General features: G+C 43.9%; 1 protein-coding gene across 1 annotated transcript; it reads left to right on the forward strand.

Moving 5' to 3' along the window:
- Positions 1-1,056: 1,056 nt before the first annotated feature.
- Positions 1,057-16,094, forward strand: LOC143534683 (long chain acyl-CoA synthetase 1-like). The gene is made up of 16 exons (XM_077029121.1): positions 1,057-1,214; positions 10,664-10,903; positions 11,130-11,218; positions 11,881-11,938; positions 12,402-12,450; positions 12,546-12,622; positions 13,478-13,517; positions 13,640-13,667; positions 13,766-13,856; positions 14,222-14,389; positions 14,463-14,573; positions 14,665-14,752; positions 14,851-14,917; positions 14,997-15,072; positions 15,155-15,272; positions 15,958-16,094. The coding sequence occupies exons 2-16, from the start codon at positions 10,697-10,699 to the stop codon at positions 16,092-16,094; spliced, it is 1,404 nt and encodes a 467-aa protein (XP_076885236.1). The 5' UTR covers positions 1,057-1,214; positions 10,664-10,696.
- Positions 16,095-21,760: the final 5,666 nt, after the last annotated feature.

Raw genomic sequence — 21,760 nt, forward strand, 5'->3', positions numbered from 1 at the left:
CACTTATCTTCACCAATCATATGCAAACACATACATATTTATTTCTTTTTCTTTTTTATTTTTATTTTAAAGATAGTTAAATCACAACATGACAGTTAAATGGTAATCAGTTTGTTAAAGGCCACTGTCAATGGCGGATCCACCTTATAAACGGGTGGTTCCAGGAACCACCTGAGTTTTGAAATAATAGTGTATTGGTATATGGAAATTAATAGAGTGAATCACCTTATACATTAGAAGGGAACCACTTTGATTAGAATATAAGCTGTTGGTTTGGTGGATAACTCTCTGAGCCGGTTAACTGAAGGTTATAGGTTCGAATATGAAGGCTATAGGTTCGAATCCGTTCTACACTATTTTTTTATATATTTTTATGCAGTCTTTTAGGGTTTCATAAGCCAAAAATTTTAAACAAATATACAATTACAAACACCACTCTCTACCTTTCTCCTCTCTCCACCACGATCATATAGGCGCCACACCTCCTTCCTCTGGTAGTCCGGGCATCCGGCCGACCACAGACCACCATCGTCTACCACGAGCTCGTGCCTTTCTCCGACCGCCTTCTTTCACCCTTGCTAGTTACTACTCTTCCTCGAATCCTCTTAACGTGAGAGGATTTTAGATTCATTTGTTAATTTTTCTTGACATTTTAATTTGTTTAGGTTCATTTGTTAATCGTTAAGTAATTTATTATATTTTAGATTATAACTAGCAAATTAAACTAGCGGTAAAGCATTATTATGTAATGAACCGACCCGAATCGGCGAATCGAACCAAACCATCGAACCTACCCGAAATTTTATATCCGATTTCATGAAATTAAAGCATTTAAAACTCGTACACCTCCTGAAAAATATTTCCTAGATCCGTCATTGATCACTTTCTATGTGACACGCACTTTAAGTTAGCCCATAACATATTGTCTTAGTGCAACAATGAATAATACTAATTTGACAAATTCAATTGGAAATGTAACACTTCAAAAGAAGGTAGTTAGTATACCAATTTACCAAAAAAAATATCATAAGGAATTTATTGTGACATTTGGATCTTCAAAAAAACTTGAAACTACTACTGAATAATCACATTTAATATCTACTTGCCTCATTTATTGACATGGTCATAAGTGAAAATCAATTCTAAGATCTATATATATATATATATATACAACTATCCATCACCTTGCTTGCTTTCAAAACACCACTGAAGAGGTAGGTCCCAGCAGAGCCCAGTTGGACCCGCAAGACTCACCTTAAACAGGGACGTCTGCGCAGAGACCAACTGGATCCGCAGGACCAACCATGCTCAGAGACGTGACGTCCTTACGCGCAGTACGCAAGCTGGTCCCGCAGGAAATGCCTCCCAATGGTGAAGGACTCCGCCTGTCCCCGCAGCCTCGGATACAAGCCATTAGGGAAGGCCACCCGCGCAGCATGACTACACGCACAAGGCACTTAGCTCTCCATCATTCAGTGTCACCTGAAGGAATGAGCCAAACCGGGAGCAATCCCGCACAGAGGCGGGAGGGGGAATACTCCCGCCCAAATAAGCCAGTCCGTATACTGAAGGATCTTTTACTGTACCTGACGAGGTATGGGCGAAAGATCTGATCAGAGATACGACAGCTCACTGATACAGTATGGCGAGCAGCATGCTCCTGTACTGTATCACTATTAGCCGCTGCCTACTCACCAACTACTGCCATACCACGTGCGTAGCCGTCAGTTGGTGGAACAGGAATAGTATACAGCAGGCCTGGTCACTATCAGCCGCTACCTACCCACCAACTACCAGCAGGGCACGTGCGTAGGCTACTGTTGGTGGAACAGGAACACTGTTGCAGCCGGCCATACCTCTTTGGAAACCTACCTTCGGCTATAAATACCACAAATGGTATGACCATCTCATCTTACCTTGTATGATCATCTTACTACATTATCATCATATTATACCTGATATCTGCTCTAGCAATCTCTTAATATACTTTTATATTTAAAGAGCAATCTAGTCTGATTCTCACGCCGGAGGGTGGTCACAAGGAGGAACCCCCCCCTTCTCAGTGACGAGTTCACGGTGTCTGTTTTGCAGGTTATCAGAAGAACCATCTTCCAAGGGTCTAACCCCTCGTGGGAAACAGCTATCCAACCCCCAGGTTACCAGTAATCTGTCCGGGGTTCGGTTAGTGTTTCTTCATTGGCGCCATCCGTGCATAAAGCTAGAACTTTATTTTTCTCCAGTTTTTTCAAACTTCTACAAAGATGGTTAGAGAAATTCCGGTAACCACAACCCCAGCTACTAGGGGGAATACCGGCAACACAGTTTTTACGAACACTACCCCGGCTACCGAAGCCGGGGCAAGTGAAGTAAATTTTACGAACACTACCCCACTTACCAAAGCTGGGGCAAGTGCAGTAAATGATCGCCTACTGGGATCCACCGATACCCAGTTTGAGAAACGAAGACTCCCCCGCCAGACTCTCGATGAAGTTAAGGCATGGGCGGAGGCACGACAAAAGGAATTCCAGGCTGAGTTGGACGAACGCTTGCGTTCCGTGCAACAGGCCGACGAATTCGAGTACTGGGAGGATGACTCGGAGGAATCCGACTCCGACGCGAACCCTCGCCATAGGGCAAAAGGGGAGCGTAAGGAGACGGAATCCCAACCGAAAAGGCATTTTGGACAAGCCTTCAAACCAAAAAGCACAGGTGGAAGTCCACGAGACTTCTCCAAAACGTTCAGACCAAACGTTGCAAATGCAGGAATGTCCAAGTTTGCAAGGGACATTGCGGAAGCAATCGCCCCAAAGAGTGCCAAACAAATGCCCAACATAGGCACATATGACGGTATATCTGATCCAGACGATCATTTGAACAGGTTCATAGCGGGGGCAACCGTCAGCAATTGGACGGAACCCGCGTGGTGTTACATGTTCCAAATGACGCTGGTGGGGGCTGCTAGAGCTTGGTTTGATCGTCTACCGGTCAACCACATCTACGACTGGGCAGACTTCCAACAGAAGTTTAGCCAACACTTCAGCCAGCAACGGAAGTATACCGAGGAGCAATGGACAATCCTCAAATGCATACGAGAGGAAGATGAATCTCTGCCAAACTTCATCACTCGCTTCAACTCAAAGAAGCTAAGTTTGGGCAATATCAGCGAAGATCTTGTTCGCGCTGCCTTCATCCAGGGCGCACATGACCCAGAGCTCATCCGCACCCTAACGGGTAAAGATGGCATGCCATCCACATGGGATGGCATCATGACAGCAGCAAAACGCTATGCGGAAACGGAGAAGCAACTGGGTAGAGATCTCCCACAGAGCACAAACCTCTACACCCAGAGGACGAGAGAGGACAACGTCCTCACCGCCAGACTAAATAAAAAGCGAAAGCTAGGCATTTGGCAGTCAAGGGTAAACTTTGACACCTCATCCGGCTTGCAACATAGAGTGGGCGGAAGGGATAATGTACAGCCGCACCGAAACTCCAGATGGACGCCACTCACCAAAAGCGTCACTGAGATATTCGCCACTGAAGAGCTCCCGTGGCCAAAACCTCCGATAATCCGACATCGTCACGATGCTGATCGGAGCAAATACTGTGACTTTCACAAGACAAAGGGCCACAACACTGAAGAATGCATAGATGTAAAAGACATGGTCGAAGCATTTGTCAGAGATGGGACGCTCGCGCACCTCGTGGCGCAATAAAGGCTGAGCAGGCGGATGCGTGTAGAACCCCAGCTGGGGAAAACGAATAAAAATTCCAGCTTCAACATTGAGACTACATGCTGCGTAAAGAACGAGATCCCGAACCAGATGCGTATCGGCTCGATGGCGCTCCCATCCCAACATGGAAGGGAGCTCATTTACACAGTTTGCATGTAAATCAATTCCAATTTGTAAAGAAAAGGCCAAGAGCCACTTCTAATGGAAATGATTCTCTAAGAACATCGAAGCTGATGATTTTACATTTATACTTTTCTGAGCACTAATATGCCGGTTTTCACCGCATAATTACGTGAGGTCATTGCATGGGAAGGCGGTCCTACCCGCACGAACCCAAATAACGTGGCAAACCTTCACGCAGGTCAGTTGAAGGAAAAGTTCAATTCTCCCATTAAATGAAAGTGCCGGTCTATCCGCATGAATCATGAAAGGAAACTGAACACTAACCTATTGACAACCGCGCGTCGAACGGTTCAAAACAAAATTCTCAAAAGGATGAGGAAAACCTACACGCAGGTCAGATATGGGTAAAGTTTTGCCATCCTACTAAGTGCAAGTGACGGTTCTACCTGCACAATCACGAAAGAGGAAGCAAAACTTCACACCTATTATCAACCACGTTCAAAGGTTAACTTATCCTCAAAGGATGAGGAAAACCTACACGCAGGTCAGATATGGGTAAAGTTTTGCCATCCTACTAAGTGCAAGTGACGGTTCTACCCGCACAATCACGAAAGAGGAAGCAAAACTTCACACCTATTATCAACCACGTTCAAAGGTTAACTTATCCTCAAAGGATGAGGAAAACCTACACGCAGGTCAGATATGGGTAAAGTTTTGCCATCCTACTAAGTGCAAGTGACGGTTCTACCCGCACAATCACGAAAGAGGAAGCAAAACTTCACACCTATTATCAACCACGTTCAAAGGTTCACTTATCCTCAAAAGATGAGGAAAACCTACACGCAGGTCAGATATAGGTTTAAAGTTAAGCCATCCTACTAAGTGCAAGTGACGGTCCTATCCGCACAATCACGAAAGAGGAAGCGAAACTTTAATCCATTATCAACCACGTTCAAAGGTTAACTTATCATAATGCCTTAGAAATTTCGAAGAAAGATAAGGAAAACCTACACGCAGGTCAGATGAAGGTTAAAGTTTAGCCATCCTACCAAGTGCAAGTGACGGTTCTACCCGCACAATCACGAAGGAGGAAGCGAAACTTTAACCCATTATCAACCACGTTCAAAGGTTAACTTATTCTAAACACTTGGAAAATTGCTAATTTAAACTAAGTATGCAAGTCATAAGTTTATAAAGCAAGGAACCCAGGGAAGGAAATAACAATCTTAGCAAAAAGATTAATATTCCAAATAATATATTACAAGAATGGCCGGGTAAATACCCGCCTAAAAGAATAAAACTATACAAGTCTATCTTAGCAATGGGAAGGGATCTTCAGGATCAAGCTTTAGGGCCGCTTCCACTTGGACCCGCTCCGTCAGAAGAACGGGGTGGTTCGAGGAACGCTTTGAGGACAGCTAACCCATCATCAGCAGCAGCTACTTCGTCCACCTTCTCCACCACTGGATGCGGGAAGGCGGCGTATTGATTCAATGCTTGGTCATAAATGGCTTCGGTATCCACATCGAACAAAGGGAAGTTGGAAGGCGGGACGCCTTTCTCAACAAACCCTAGACCAAGCAGGAAGCCGGCCTTTTCCCCATCCTCATGAGAAGCGTTGAGGGCTGCGGTCATAGCATCATCGTAAGAGGTCTCTGAAAAGACCCGACGCACAACCTACAAAGAAAAAACACAAGTATTAGAACCTTTTCTTACAAAAGAAAAGCGTGAAGATAAAACTAAACATACCTGAGGCAACGCTTCTCGAAGAAGCCATTGGAGGGCAGCTTGAGCTTCTTTATGGGCGCGTTCGGCTTCGCTCTTGTTAAGGTTGGCAAGTAAAACTTCCTTTGCGGCAGCCTCTTCGACGCCCTTAAGCTTCCGCTCGGTGTGGTCAAGCACCCCCCTCTGGTCCAGGATTTCCTGGAGTTTCTTGGCATCTTCCATTGCCAAGGCATCATGAGCGCGTTGGAGAGCCTCTAATTTGGCCTTGAGCTCCTCATTCTCCACACGCAAAGGCTCAGCAACGGCTTCAGCCTTGGCAGCCCTCTCGGTTGCGTTTCGCGCAGTCTCCCTGGCCAGCCGAAGCTGTTCATTTACAGCTTGGGCAGCCTTGGAGCGGGCCTCGAGTCGCGCCTGAACTTCAACCTCGAGGGCCTTGAAGGCCTTCTCCTTGTCGGCGGCAGCTGCCGCCAGCTGTTGGTTCTCCTCCCGAAGAGCACGCGCCTCAGATATGTCCTTGGCGCGAGCTGCTTTCAACTTGTCGTTTTCACGACAAAGCAGCTCGACGCGCGGCTGCGTCCGGGCCTGGAGAACCCGAAGCTCATTAGTTAGCCTACCCTCCTGGTAGCTAACCATGGCTTCCCCCAACGCACCCGGAGGAGCAGCGTGGCGAGCCCAGTCCACGCACTCCACAGGTGTGCGAAGGGTTGTTCCTCGGCGAATGTTCCATCGTGGAACATACACTTCATTGGAATCCGACACTGCAAAAGAAACAAAGGCAGTAAGGAAAAGATGATAAAAAACATAAGAAAAAAAAGGAACCCTACGCACCTGTAGGGTCAATGACAGGCCGATAGCCGCCAAACTCATCACCTGAACCTAAAGGAAATCCATCCAACAGGTCAGGCAGACGGGAAGGTGGCAAAGATCGGCGGGAAGCCCTGCGCGTACCTGATGGTCCGGCCATCGGTGCCGGTGGCGCGGGCATGGTGGCAGCCGCCGAGGCCGCCGTTGTGGTCGCCGCCGCGGTCGCCGCCTCGTAGGCTAGCAGCAGTAACCGCCGGCTCTGTGAAGGATGCTGTAAAAATCGCACTCACAGCCGGCGGGTGACGTCATCTCAGCTGGAACAGTCTGCTCAGAGGGAGCAACTGAACCAGCGGTAGCAGGCGCAGGCACCTGGGTCGACGCCTCAGGTAGGCTGACCAAGCCTACCGTCATTGGCGGAAGGGTACTCCTCTGCGCCTCACCCCGGAATGCGTCAACATCCACGCCTGCACAAAGAAGAAAGTGTTAAGATAAATTTATGAAGTAATAAATCTACAAAGACAAACTATGATTGTACTTACGGGTTTTCTTGACCCTGAACGTACGGACGGGCGGGGAGGAACCCGATGGAGCCGGCCTCTTGGTACCGGTCACCGTCGTCTTCGTTGGTTCTCCGGAGGTAACGGTCGTAGCCTCCGGAGCAGTGGTCTTCTCACCACCGGGCTCCCCCGCCACCTCTTCACTATCTGACTCCGAGTCAGATAGAACAACTGGATCAGCTGTGGAGGCCTTCTCCTTCCCCTTCACGCCGGCAGCAGCCTTCTTCTTCCGCACAAGGGGAGGACCATCTGCGGATTCCTCAGAAGAAGATAGGATGTAAGGATTTCCAGCAACGGGTACAGCATTGAGGGGTTCAGGATAGAATATCTCCTTACCTGGCCGCCAGTGGCTCAGGATCTCTTGGCCCGGCGGATAGACCTCCACAAACCTATCCGCCGTTTGCTCCAGGATGGGCAACTCATTGTCGTCCAGAGCACGAGTGCCCACCCGCACGGGACTGTCAGCTTCCCGCGGGAACAGGAGCGACTCCAAATTATTCCCCTCTGAATGAAAAAGAAACAGTTAGAAAATTAACTAATATCAGCAAGAAAGACAAGACATACCATAAGGAATAGAGTTCAAACCGTATTCAAGAAGGATGGGAAACCGGGAAGCATCCTTCCATACCCGGCTCATCCCCAGCAGCACCATCCCGGACTCCGCAAACCGGTAAACCGGAGATTGGACCCGGGATATCTTCGCGAACCATTCCGCCTCCTGGTAGCTGGAAGCGTGAAGGCTCGGAAGCGCTTGACCCTTCTTGAACTTCATAGCAATGGGGATGGCGCGGGCAGAGATGTAGAAGAACTCCCGCTTCCACGATCGGAGACTGCGCTCGGTCACGCAGATCTTCAAACCCTTGATACGGGTTGTCAGGGTGTACCACCCCTGGACGCACCTCCAAGTATAGAAGGTCATCAGGCGGTCCACGTAGGGCTCAATACCCAGAATCCGACACACCCACTCGAAGTGCCGGACCTTGGCAATCGCCATCGGATGCACCTCGGTCAGGTGCACCCCGTGCCTCTCCAGGACACGGTACACAAACTTTGTCAATGGGAACCTAAGGTTCCCATAAACAAAGAATGCAGCATATACCCCGATCTTGCCACTGGGGGCATCGTACACAGTCTGGTGGGATTCAGGAAACTCAGGCTCGAGAGACTCGAGCATGAACTTCCTGATGATGTACTGGTACTGATCGACAGGTAGAGCACACTGGCACTCGCCAGCAGTACTCCTATCGTCGGCTACAGCTTCAGCATCATGAGAAGACATTTTTGCAGAAATAAGAGTGATTTCGGGAAAATGCTTGCCTGAAAAAGGGGAGTATTTGCCGGAAATCACTAAGAAGAAGAAGAAGAGAGGTGAAAGTGTGGATTACAAAGAGGCCTCTCCCCCTTTATATACTAATCGCAATTAATGCGGTGAATTTAATGCGGAGGAGAGAGAAATGGACGGTGCAATGAAACTATGACACGTGGCAAAAAGCAAGCTGGCAACAGCTGTAGAAAGGACGTGTGCCAGTAATTTCGCGGCCACGCGCCCGAAAAATCACGCCCACGCGCCTGAAAAAGCGTCTGGAATGACCATGTTCTGTCACGTCAACATAACTTCCTGCACGTCCTGACACAGTCAGAAGAAACCGTCGCACGACGTTTCAGAGGTTTGGACTGTTATCTTTTCACCAACTCTTCGAATTTCAAAATTCAAAATTCGAAAATATTAAAAAGTAAGCGGGAAAATACCCCTTACCCCTTGGCAAGCAAGTAACCGTAAGACGGATGCGGGTACAGTGTAAAGGCAAAACCCTTCACATACCTAGCACCCGCAGGGAATTGAAGCCAAATAAACCTTGGCAAACAAGTAACCGTAAGACGGCTGCGGGTACAGTGTTAAGGCAAAACCCTTCACATACCTAGCACCCGCAGGGAATTGAAGCCAAGAAAACCTTGGCAAACAAGTAACCGTAAGACGGCTGCGGGTACAGTGTTAAGGCAAAACCCTTCACATACCTAGCACCCGCAGGGAATTGAAGCCAAGAAAACCTTGGTGAACAAGTAACCGTAAGACGAATGCGGGTACAGTGTTAAGGCAAAACCCTTCACATACCTAGCACCCGCAGGGAATTGAAGACAAGTACCTCGGCAACCAAGTAACTATAAGACGGGTGCGGGTACAGTGTAAAGGCAAAACCCTTCACATACCTAGCACCCGCAGGGAATTGACGCCATGAATACCTTGGAAGTAAAGTAACCGTAAGACGAGCGCAGGTACAGTGTTAAGGCAAAACCCTTCACATACCTAGCGCTCCGCTGGGAATTGAAACCAAGAAGGATCTTCTGGGCAATGCTTGCGGAAACGGAAATAACATCCCCGCATAGCGGGAACGTCGAGAACTACGTTGTTTGAAGCTCCAAGACGGAATTGGTGGTCTTAACATAATTGATCACTATGTTCAAAACTACCAAAACCTCATGGAAAATACATACAACTGGGACTCAATGCTCCTGACTTGCGAGGAGGTTACAGACCTACCCGCATCATACCCAAAGACCAAGCAGGAAACTCGGGCATTTCTGCAAGTGACAAGGACTTCCGCGGAAAGAATCCCCATGGAAAACCTTACAAAACCCTTTTCAAAACCCTTTGCTCAAGTCCAAAAGTTCACCTCACTTTATTAAACACTCATGAGAAGAACATTGGACTGGGGGGACTTGAAGAGGTAGGTCCCAGCAGAGCCCAGTTGGACCCGCAAGACTCACCTTAAACAGGGACGTCTGCGCAGAGACCAACTGGATCCGCAGGACCAACCATGCTCAGAGACGTGACGTCCTTACGCGCAGTACGCAAGCTGGTCCCGCAGGAAATGCCTCCCAATGGTGAAGGACTCCGCCTGTCCCCGCAGCCTCGGATACAAGCCATTAGGGAAGGCCACCCGCGCAGCATGGCTACACGCACAAGGCACTTAGCTCTCCATCATTCAGTGTCACCTGAAGGAATGAGCCAAGCCGGGAGCAATCCCGCACAGAGGCGGGAGGGGGAATACTCCCGCCCAAATAAGCCAGTCCGTATACTGAAGGATCTTTTACTGTACCTGACGAGGTATGGGCGAAAGATCTGATCAGAGATACGACAGCTCACTGATACAGTATGGCGAGCAGCATGCTCCTGTACTGTATCACTATTAGCCGCTGCCTACTCACCAACTACTGCCATACCACGTGCGTAGCCGTCAGTTGGTGGAACAGGAATAGTATACAGCAGGCCTGGTCACTATCAGCCGCTACCTACCCACCAACTACCAGCAGGGCACGTGCGTAGGCTACTGTTGGTGGAACAGGAACACTGTTGCAGCCGGCCATACCTCTTTGGAAACCTACCTTCGGCTATAAATACCACAAATGGTATGACCATCTCATCTTACCTTGTATGATCATCTTACTACATTATCATCATATTATACCTGATATCTGCTCTAGCAATCTCTTAATATACTTTTATATTTAAAGAGCAATCTAGTCTGATTCTCACGCCGGAGGGTGGTCACAAGGAGGAACCCCCCCCTTCTCAGTGACGAGTTCACGGTGTCTGTTTTGCAGGTTATCAGAAGAACCATCTTCCAAGGGTCTAACCCCTCGTGGGAAACAGCTATCCAACCCCCAGGTTACCAGTAATCTGTCCGGGGTTCGGTTAGTGTTTCTTCAACCACAAGATAGGGGTCCAACTTGTAGTGAAACTAACCAGCTGCCATGGATAAGCTTCAGTTTTCTGTGAAGGCGGACAATGGAAGAAAAGGTGACCCCTCTGTCGGTCCGATTTACCGCAATCTTCTTTCGGAACATTCTTTCCCACCTATTGATTCTCATTTCAAGACTACATGGGATGTCTTTACCTCTTCTGTTCAAAAGTATCCTAACAATAGGATGCTTGGATGGCGTGAGCTCGTAGATGGCAAGGTACGGGTTTTTTATTAGTCCTCTGTTAGCCGAGTTTATTATCTGTTATAGTTACTTTTTTTAATTTCTCATTTTATCTTTGTTATTAAATATTATGATATTTATTAACGTTTTATCATTATTATTTTTTTCATTGTAGACGTTTTTTAAGTTATTGATCTATACACAAAAATGTTATTCACCGCTTTGATGTTTGTTTTATTGAATTTGTTTTTTTGTCTTTCAGTGGGGCCCATACGTTTGGAAGACTTACAAGGCTATATATGAGGAGGTTTTGCATGTTGCATATGCCATTAGAGCTTCTGGGCTCCAACCTGTAAGCATATAGCTTCATGTCACATGTATATACTAGGTGTATGACTGAATGTGTCGGTGTCGTTTTCCGGTTAATCCCTGCTTCTCTGGCCGCCCTTTAGCTGTCGTTTCCTTTAGTGGTGAAACCAGAACTTTTTTAGTCGGAAGGTTACAGTCTCATATCTATTAAAAAAAAACTATTTAAAAAAAAACTAAAAGTTTATACATATAATATATAGACAAATTTTGATGACAGAAAATCAATGGACCCTCTTGACCATCTTCTGTTACATCCTCAACTCCCATGTGAGAATTGGACCCTAAATGACCCTTGTGACACCCGCCTTTAATCCTAAAACCCCCTTGCCGCTTCAATCTGGGTGCAAGGGGCTAAGGGTGGAGGAGAAGGTAGTCGGTGGGTAGGGCGTGTGTGATCGTTGCTGGCGATGGCGCGGGTGCCATGGAGGCCTATAGAAGGTGGTCCATAAGAGGGAGTATGATTATTTTTTTTCAATTAAAAAAATTGGTTGTCCTGATCACAACTTGTACAACTCATTATTAATTGTAGAAATTATCTTGGAAAAAATGTCACATATCATAGCTATTTATTACACATGAAAGTTATCACACCCCATACCATATATGCATCACCAAAATATAAATGTTTTTATGTACATGTGATTGGGATGTAAAGTTGGAATTTATGGATCAAATTGCCCTCAGTGGATTGTAGCAATGGAGGTAAGTTTTCATCTACATAAATTAAATCATACAGTTTATACATTTATACAATGCACATATGTTAATGAACAAGTGATTTTTACATTTGAGTCATATTCAAGACGTGACATCTGTTGTATTATAACTAGTTTTAGATGAACTCTTGTAATGGTTTGAATACATCATTATATTCATACAGTTCGTTCATGTGTCAGGTTTTGATAACTTAAACACACTCTTGTAGGTTAGACATGCTATAATTGGTTTAAACTCATTGTTTTAACTAATTTAGACACATAAATTCAATAAAAATGTGTCGCTTTTTTTAACGTATAGTAATACTAAACTTAACTTTAAAATAACAAAATTATCGGTTTTATAGTATAGAAAAATATAAGTTTATAAAAAATATGATGCAACTAAAAGTTAATCTCCTATTGTTTACACTGTCATCCCCATCTTAATATCATATTTTGTGATGTAGGCTTGCAATGCCCAGAGCCTCATTTGTGTACCCTTATATGACACCTTAGGTAAATCATTTTTTTATTGTTATTGTTATTTATTTTTTTCATTTTTTTAAGACTAACCTCATGTAGATTAACCTTGTTTCTTTTTAATTAAACAGGGGCAGGGGCTGTAAATTTTATCTTGGAGCATGCTGAAGTTGATATTGTTTTTGTCCAAGATAAAAAAGTTAAACAAGTGAGTAGGCCTGTAAACGAACCGAACGTTCGGTGAACTGTTCGTGAACCGTTCGGCGGGAAGTTCGTTTATGTTCGTTTATTTAATAAACGAACGAACATGAACACAAAATTTGTGTTCGTTTAACTAAATGAACGAACATGAACAAACGTTCAGTTCGTTCATTTATGTTCATGAACGTTCGTTTATTTTTGTTTATGTATAAATAGAATATAATTAAATATTATCTGGATTTGTCATCTGCTTAAAGGTTTTATAGTTGTTAATTTGTGTTCATTTATGTGTTTTCAGATTTAAGTTTGTTTATCTTTGTTTGTGTTCATTCACATTGGTTCGTATATGTTTATTTATGTTCGTTTATCTTTGTTTAGTTATGTTTGTTAAGATTTTAAAGAAACGAACATAAGCGAACACAAATGTCCATTTTTAAATAAACGCACATGAACATAAATCTTTGTTCAATTAATTATAAAGTTAAATGAATGAACACGAATATGCCATTGTTCGTGTTCATTCGATTCATTTACGAGCTTTCAATATTCACATTGATGAATACATCGGTCTTATTCTCTAGCCTCTACCGATTTTATTTTTGTTCGTTTGTGTTCGTGAACACATTAATTTTCTTAATGAACGAACACGAACATAAAATCTCGTTCGGTAAATGTTCATGAACCGTTCGTGAACACAAAATTTTCTTAACGAACGAACATGAACAAGGCCTTGTTCGTGTTCGATTGGTTTGTTTACAGCCCTACAAGTGAGAGCTTAATATTTCCAACAAATTAGCTAGTGACATTAACTAACTTGCTATTCATTTTATACCAGTAACTAATTTTTGAGTTGTCTTTACAGCTACTGGATCCAGATTGTACACATACCAGACGGCTAAAGGGTGAGAAAACTTACTAATTTGCAGCTTACTTCTTTAAAAAAATAGTCAAAATCTTAAAAAGTGTAAGAAGTCATCAGAACGTGACATGTGTACTCAACGGCAACGTAATTGCATTTGAGTAGTTACGTGGGCTCTTGACGATAAATACATGTAACAAGGACACACTATGCGTATGTCCTCCTTGTGATTGTATAAAAATATAACATCCAATAAATTTATTTATTTTTTTTAATTTATTGTGATTGTAGTGATTGTTTCACTTCAATGGAGGATAAGGAGAGGGAAATCGCGGATTCCATCGGAGTAAAATCGTTTTCATGGAATGACTTCCTTGATATGGTTTAACCTTCATCTTCAGTCTTTGCATATTATTTGACTAAATGTACAATTTGTGTTAGGAATATAGGGGAAAGTTAACGTACAAATTAAATTAAACTGCTAACTGTGAGAATCAAGTAGTGTAATTGTATAATTACATCGTAGTGTAATTACACTACAATATAATTACACTGTTGTATATATAATTACACTACTTGATTCTCACAGTTAACATGTTAAATTAATTTGTACCACGTTAACTTTCCCCTGGGAATATATTAATATTAATAACTAATAGTGATCTTCCCTATTTACTGGATAGTAAATAATATTGTGCTTATGACCCACCAATATGTTAAAATATTAACTGCATGAATGTTGAGCAGGGAAGCAAGAATCCATCAGAGTTGCAAACACCCGAACCGTCCGACATATGTACGATTATGTACACGAGTGGCACCAACGGAGATCCAAAAGGTGTTATCTTGACTCATGAAAATGCTACAACAAATATAAATGGGGTTGATCTTTTCATGGAACAGTTTGAAGACAAGGTACCTACTAAACCTTCTTCTTTGACTTTTATTGACTCTGGAACCAACTAACCAATGATATGTATAATCATAGATGACCGAGAATGATGTTTACTTATCCTTCCTGCCTCTCGCCCACATCCTTGATCGTATAATCGAAGAATACTATTTTCGCAAAGGCGCTTCTGTCGGCTTCTTCCACGGGGTAACATTCACATCTTAATTCGACATTTCGTATATTAAAGCCTTTTACAGGTTTAGTTGTTGACTATGATATTTATCATTACATTTTGAAGGATATTAATGCTATAAGAGATGATATAATGGAGCTAAAACCAACATTTTTAGCTGGAGTGCCTCGCGTTTTAGAACGAATTTATGAAGGTCTTGGGAACTTAGAATATATCATTTAGGTGTCCTATATAATCAGTCGATATTTTTTACAGTTTTCTAACTTTCTTGATGATTCTTTGGTTTTACAGGCGTGTTAAAAGGACTCGAAGAGCTTAATCCGAGGAGAAGGAAAATATTTGACATTTTATACAACTAGTAATTAATCACTTCCCTTACATATTAATCATTCTTTTTATTGTGGATTTAATGTCTTTTTAATGCAAATTTTATGCAGCAAACTTAAATGGTTACAAGCAGGTTATAAGCAGAAAAAAGCGTCACCATTTGCGGATATGCTGGCTTTCAACAAGGTTTCTGTATAGACATTATATTCCATGTATGTCACATTAAATTTAAAATATTAAGATTAAATGGAAAATTTTGTTTGTGTAGATTAAGAACAAATTGGGTGGTGGGCTTCGGCTTATAGTGTCTGGAGGAGCTCCATTAAGCCCTGAGGTGGAAGAGTTCTTGAGGGTTACGTCCTGCGCTTTTGTATTACAAGGCTATGGTAATTGCATCTTCGTGTTATAATCTATACGAATGGGTCGATTTGGATTGTGTTGCGTGTAAAACGGGTCGAATGACTTTTTTTTCACATTTTTTAAAGATTAGTCGTTTGATTTGGTTCGTGTTCAGTTTTGACCTGTTAATTGTATTTAGTTAGGGTTTTAGCCCATATAGTTGGCTAAAGCCCATGGGCCTTTTATGGGTTGTTAGCTAGGGTTTAGTTGTGTATATATAGATGTAGTTGCTTATGTATTTCTTACACCTTCAAGTAATAAACATTACTTCACTACAACCATTTCTTTACATGGTATCAGAGCTACGGCTCTCGATCCAAACCCTAGCCGCCACTTAATCTGAACCGAACTAGCCGGCCCTAGATCTGAAACCGAACCCGTCTACCTCCTGTCCAGATCTCGTAATCCTTTTTCGAGAAATATTCCGCCGTCACCGCCTCTCCCACTGTCACCACCACCCTCCGATTAGCAAACCCTGAAAATCCGACGCCGATCCGCCGCCGCACGCGCCCCCACGCGCCACCTGAAGACCGCCGCTGCCACCCACGCGCCGCCGCATGACGGCGCGTGTACCATCCTCCAGCCGCCGTATTTTTTCCAGGTTACTTATCTTTTGCTTCCGCACCACCCTGTGTTGTTAGTTTTTCAATTCGGGATTGTTTAGTTTTGCAGTCTCAGTTCGCGTGTGTATTTGTTCGGATAAGAAACTTTCAGATCCAATGGCTGATAAAAAGGCTTCAGAAAATCAGATTGCTCCAGGTATTATTAATTATTCAGCTGTTCTTCGCATTCCGATCAAACTTGACTAAAAAATTTGGGTTCGTGGAGTCTCTTTGTCCAAAAGGGTCTTGAAAGTATGGACAAAGACGATCATCTCACTAAACCACCGCCGGACCCGATTACCAAAGAATGGAAAATTGTTGATAGCGGAATCTTAATGGCCATATGGAATGCTATGGATACACAAATCCTTACTATTGCTCAGAACTTTTCCACCGTAAAAGAAATGTGGGATCACCTCTCTTCATCCTTTTCGGCTAAGGAGTCTATCTCTCATGCTTATTCTGTGGTTCAAACCTATGGTCGGGCCGAGCAAGGTGATTCTACATTTACCGACTATTTCACACGATTTTGCAAACTCCGGGATGAGCTTCGCACTATGTTTCCACCCACTACTGATTTGAAGATTCAAGAGGAGCGAAACGCCAAGATGGATGTCATGACCTTCATTGCCGGGATATCACCTAAGTATTCAAGCGCCCGACCCCTACTGTTGAGCAACTCCGCTGCTACATCTTCAGTTGCATCAACCTTTCACCTGTTACGGGAAATGTATGGTCCTGGTGCAACTCTACCTCCTACTGATACATCGGCTTTGTATACATCTACTGGTCGGGGTACTGGTCGAGGTTCTCATATGACCCACAAAAAGAGTATTGGACGGGGCGGTGGTCTTGTTTGTCACTATTGTAAGGAACCAGGTCATACGAAATGGGACTGCCCGAACCGCCCTCCTGGAAGTCAGCCACCTCCTCGTCCCAAAGCTCGTTTGGCTGCCGCTGGTGAGACCTAGTGAGACTTCAGGTCCAACCGCCACTCCCACCTACACAGTTAGCGAAGAAGACTATTGTCGTCTCCAGCAGCTTCTAGCCTCTCAGACTCCTGCTCCTGTTCCTGCTCCATGTGCCAATACGGCCGATTCAGGTACGCTTCCTAGTCCTTCATCTTGGATTATTGATTCGGGTGCCACTCATCACATGACTGGGAACTCGGGTATTCTGTCCAACCTTAATAAAATCTCCCACCAACCTGTTCGACTGGCTGATGGGTCTTCCTGTCCTGTACTGGGGGTTGGATCCATTAACACCTCATCCAACTTAAACCTCTCGTCTATTCTATATGTTCCTAAATTTCCCGATAACCTTTGTTCGGTAAGCCAACTTACTAAACAGCATAATTGCTCTGCTAAATTTTATCCTACTCACTGTATCTTTCAAGAACTAGGGACGAACCGTCTGATTGGCACAGGTTTTGAATCTGGAGGCCTCTACCGCTTAATCTTCCCGTCAGGTCCTACATGTTCTACAGCAACTGTTTCAGTCAAGGAGGACTACTGTCGGTTAGGTCATCCCTCTACAGCGGTTATGAGGCAAATGCGTCCAGATTTACCACTTTCGTCTTTTAATTTTCATTGTGAGTCGTGTCAACTTGGTAAACATACCAGGCGTCCCCATCCCCCTAGAGTGTCTAATCGAGTCAGTTTTTGTTTTGAACTTTTGCATTCTGATGTATGGGGGCCTTGCCCTACCAAATCTACTTTGGGTTTTGAATATTTTGTTAGCTTTATTGATGACTATTCTCGCACTACTTGGATTTATTTGATGAAATCTCGTAGTGAAATTTTTTCCATATTTCAAGAATTTAATGCTTATGTTCAAAACCAATTTAACACCACCATTAAAACTTTCCGATCCGATAATGCTAAGGAATATTTTTCCACCGACTTTTCTTCGTACTTGAAAAGCAACGGTATTATTCATGAATCATCATGTGCATATACATCTCAACAAAATGGTGTGTCCGAACGCAAAAATCGTCACCTACTGGATGTTGCTCGCACACTCATGATCCAATCACGTGTCCCTCATCGTTTTTGGGGAGATGCCGTTCTCACAGCTGCATATCTGATTAACCGTATGCCCACACCCGTTCTTCATGGTAAAATACCGTTTTCTGTACTATGTCCCACTGGTTGTAACACCCCGACCAAAGGCGGATTATACATCGGGGCGCCACATATTGTTTCATTACTCGTGACACTAGTGGGTGTCAATATTTAATAAATACATTCATTCGCGCACGCGCAAAGTAGACATAAGATAACATAAAGCAACATAAATCAATATACTATAAGGCAAAATATTCGAACAACAATAACTTGTCTTGATACATTTTAATCTAGGTCCAAAATAAAGAAAACTTCCTACGTGTCCACAAACTCCAAAACAGCTACTGCAAACCTGAACATGTGTTAAAATAAAACGTCAAACACTTGCTTGTTGGTGAGAAATCAAGTTTAATACAATACATAGATAACAATAAATCTGCGCGCAACATGTGTATGTCTGGTTTTCAACAAGGGTGTAATCTGATCGGGACCAACTCTAAGATTCATAGACTGCCAGTGCTCACAATTGAGCTCACAAACAAGAAAGACTGTGCAAGTGTAAACAAAAGAGAAAATCATAAACGATTGTTCTCCCGTGTACATCTAATGGTACCATGAGAACTGCGGAATAGACCGACAAGACGGTTAATGATCCACACATACAAATAAACAGCCAAATCTACATCCTCAACACATGGGATACTGCGCGACTAAAGTTCATAAACAAGTTTAAGACTCTAAGTTTGTATGAACACATGAACATCCCAAAACATTAAAAATAAAAAGGGATTAGGTACGAGATTACTCACTTGATAAACGATGCGGTGTAAGATAAAGCAAGAACCAACTTTAAACAAGCACAAGTTAACCTATAAATAAGATTATTGTTTTAACGATTTGCTTTAAGTCTTGATTATAAGTTAGCATAATTAATAAGTAAATTATTATATACAATATATATTACCGGAAAAGTAGGGCAGAACAGGGAGGAAGACGGAGGCAGAGAGGGAGGCGGCAGAGAGAGCAAGGAGGAGGTTAAATTAAGTGTTTGTGTGTGATGTGTTAGAAAGAAAATAAGATTATTATTTATAGAGAAACCCTAGGGAACACAATCCCTAGAAAAGGGGAAAAGATCTCAAAAAGCAAAAGATTCCAAAAGCAAAAGATATCAAAAGATATGGCAGCTGCAGGGGGCAAAGGAAAAGCTGACAGGTAACAGTAAACAGGCATGGGAGGGTCAGATAAAGGTACTGGTCAAGCATGGAAAAGCAGATCTCAAAAGATAATGTCAGTCACTTTTTCTACCAACCAATGGGGTTGGTGCGCATGCTGCGCCGAAAGTAACTTTTCAGACATAAGATAGGTCAGGTCAACAGCACAGAAGAATAGACATCTCAAAAGCAAACGGCTAGATTAAACAGAAGAAAACTCAAAGGGTTTAGCGCGAGAAGGCTCGAGCGCACGCGCGAGGGCGAAGGCTGACAGAACAAACATTAGCGCGCCGCGGAAAGAACTATTATCCTTAGCGCGCCGCGGGAAGAATTACCATTCTTAGCGCGCCGCGGGAAGAACTTCCGTTCTTAGCGCGCTGCGAGAAGAACTACAATTCTTAGCGCGTCGCGGGAAAAACTACCGTTCTTAGCGCGCTGCGAGAAGAACTACAATTCTTAGCGCGCTGCGAGAAGAACTACAATTCTTATCGCGCTGCGAGAACAGTTCGCCTCGCGTATCGCAGGAACAACTGGTCTTCGCGCAGGCTTCCTTGTAAGGAGTCTGGCGCGTGGAGCTGCGCAGACAACCTTAGGCGGGAAGAAACAAAGGACACAAAAATAAGAGAAGGGGTTCAAGGCTTAAGGGCGGGACGGCGACAAGAGAGAAATAAGGCGGAGAGAAGAAGAGGGACGGGACGGCGGAAAGGAAGAGAGAGAAAGAGGCGGGAAGGAAAATATATTATTATTATTAAAAGTAAAATATAAGTATAAATAAATATTAAATCATAAAAGAAAGAGATCGGATAAGGGAAACGGGTACCTGGGTCGGGTCGGATCGGGTCAGATGTCACACTGGTACTCCTTTTCCTCTTGCACCTAAAGTCTTTGGTTGCGTTGCCTATGTTCATGACCATCGTCCGAAAACAATCAAACTTGATCCCGAGCCCTTCGTTGTATCTTTGTTGGTTACTCACGGGTTCAAAAAGGGTATCGGTGCTATAGCCCATCTCTTCACCGATACTTTACTAGTGCCGATGTCACTTTTAATGAGCCCTGTCCTTACTTTCCTGAGTGTTCCACTCCTGTTTCTGACCCATTTCCTGACCTCGATATACCCACATCTCCCTTCATCCCCACCATTCCTGTGTCAGTTCCTTCTACCGATCCAATCTCTACTGATTCTGACCCACCGACAGAATCTCCGCCACTGCTTTTCATATATGCTAGGCCAGGTAGGGGTCAAACATCAGCGACTCTTGAATCACACCCTGGCCACGACCCCGAAATACCCTCCGATACTCCGCCTACATCTGAGCAATCCACCTCTCACTACTACATACTTACCCGATCCACCAACCTCTGATACACCCGTTTATGATCCTCCTGGTGCCCCACTTCCCGATATACCTATTTCCTTTCGCAAGGAACCCCGGACATGTACTCGTTACCCAATTTAGGACTATGTTGCCTACACCCACCTATCTCCTGAATCTCATGCGTACACCACTACCCTTGATTCCTACCCGATTCCAAAAAATGTGACGAGCACTCTCGCTCACCCAGGATGGAGACATGCTATGGAAGATGAAATTGGGGCTCTAAAGTCCAATCATACATGGGATCTTGAAACAATTCCTAAAGGGAAGCGTATTGTTGGTTGTCGTTGGGTATTTACGGTTAAACTACACCCGGATGGCTCCCTACACCGCTTAAAGGCTCGGTTGGTTGCAAAAGGGTATTCTCAGGCATATGGCATTGATTACGATGAAACTTTCTCTCCGGTTGCTAAAATGCCATCTGTCCGTATTTGTATCGCTCTTGCTGCCATTAATCATTGGCCGCTCCACCAGCTTGATGTCAAGAACACCTTTCTTAATGGTGTTCTTGAGGAGGAGGTATATATGGAGCAGCCCCCAGGGTTCGTCGTTGAGGAGGAGGCCTCGAAAGTTTGCAGACTACGTCGTTCTCTATATGGTCTTAAACAGTCTCCCAGGGCATGGTTTGGTCGATTCTCTAGTGTTATGGGACAGTTTGGGATGACTCGGAGTGCCTACGATCACTCTGTCTTCTTTAGACACCAGAAAGGGAAGAGGATTATCGTAATTGTTTATGTGGATGACATTATAATCACAGGTGATGACGAGGTCGGGATTTCCGAACTCAAGCAGTTTCTTCAGTCTCAGTTTCAGGTCAGCGACTTAGGTCGATTGAGGTATTTCCTTGGCATAGAAGTATTCCGCTCTCCACAAGGAATACTTCTCTCCCAACGAAAGTATGTTATTGATATGTTAACTGAATGTGGCTTACTGGGTTGTAAACCTGTTGATACCCCAATGCTTCCTACAAAGAAACTCCTCCCAAAGGAAGGAGATCCAATGAAAGATCCTGAGCGATACAGACGGCTGGTTGGTAAACTTAATTTATCAAAATTGCAAATTTGTCACTTTCCTTTTAAAGGACCACTATTTTCCACTAGTAGAATTAAAAGGGCAAATTTGCTACTCATCTTTGAAGTTTCTTACCTGACATCCGACCATACATTCTAACGCCTTTTAATCTGTATCTCCAGACTGTTGTTTTGGTTAAAAATGCAAAC

This window comes from Bidens hawaiensis, unplaced genomic scaffold (assembly GCF_021521415.1).
Source record: "Bidens hawaiensis isolate Kalapana, Puna unplaced genomic scaffold, B.hawaiensis_p1.1 tig00010256_1, whole genome shotgun sequence".
In the NCBI taxonomy this organism is placed as follows: domain Eukaryota; kingdom Viridiplantae; phylum Streptophyta; class Magnoliopsida; order Asterales; family Asteraceae; genus Bidens; species Bidens hawaiensis.

What these genes read in the sequence shown, in the direction of transcription:
- LOC143534683 (XM_077029121.1), top strand. Translation starts at nt 10,697, where the DNA reads ATGGATAAGCTTCAGTTTTCTGTGAAGGCGGACAATGGAAGAAAAGGT. An exon ending in TGGAACAGTTTGAAGACAAG is followed by an intron (nt 14,390 to 14,462) that starts GTACCTACTAAA and finishes GTATAATCATAG; the next exon opens with ATGACCGAGAATGATGTTTA. An exon ending in ATATGCTGGCTTTCAACAAG is followed by an intron (nt 15,073 to 15,154) that starts GTTTCTGTATAG and finishes TTGTTTGTGTAG; the next exon opens with ATTAAGAACAAATTGGGTGG.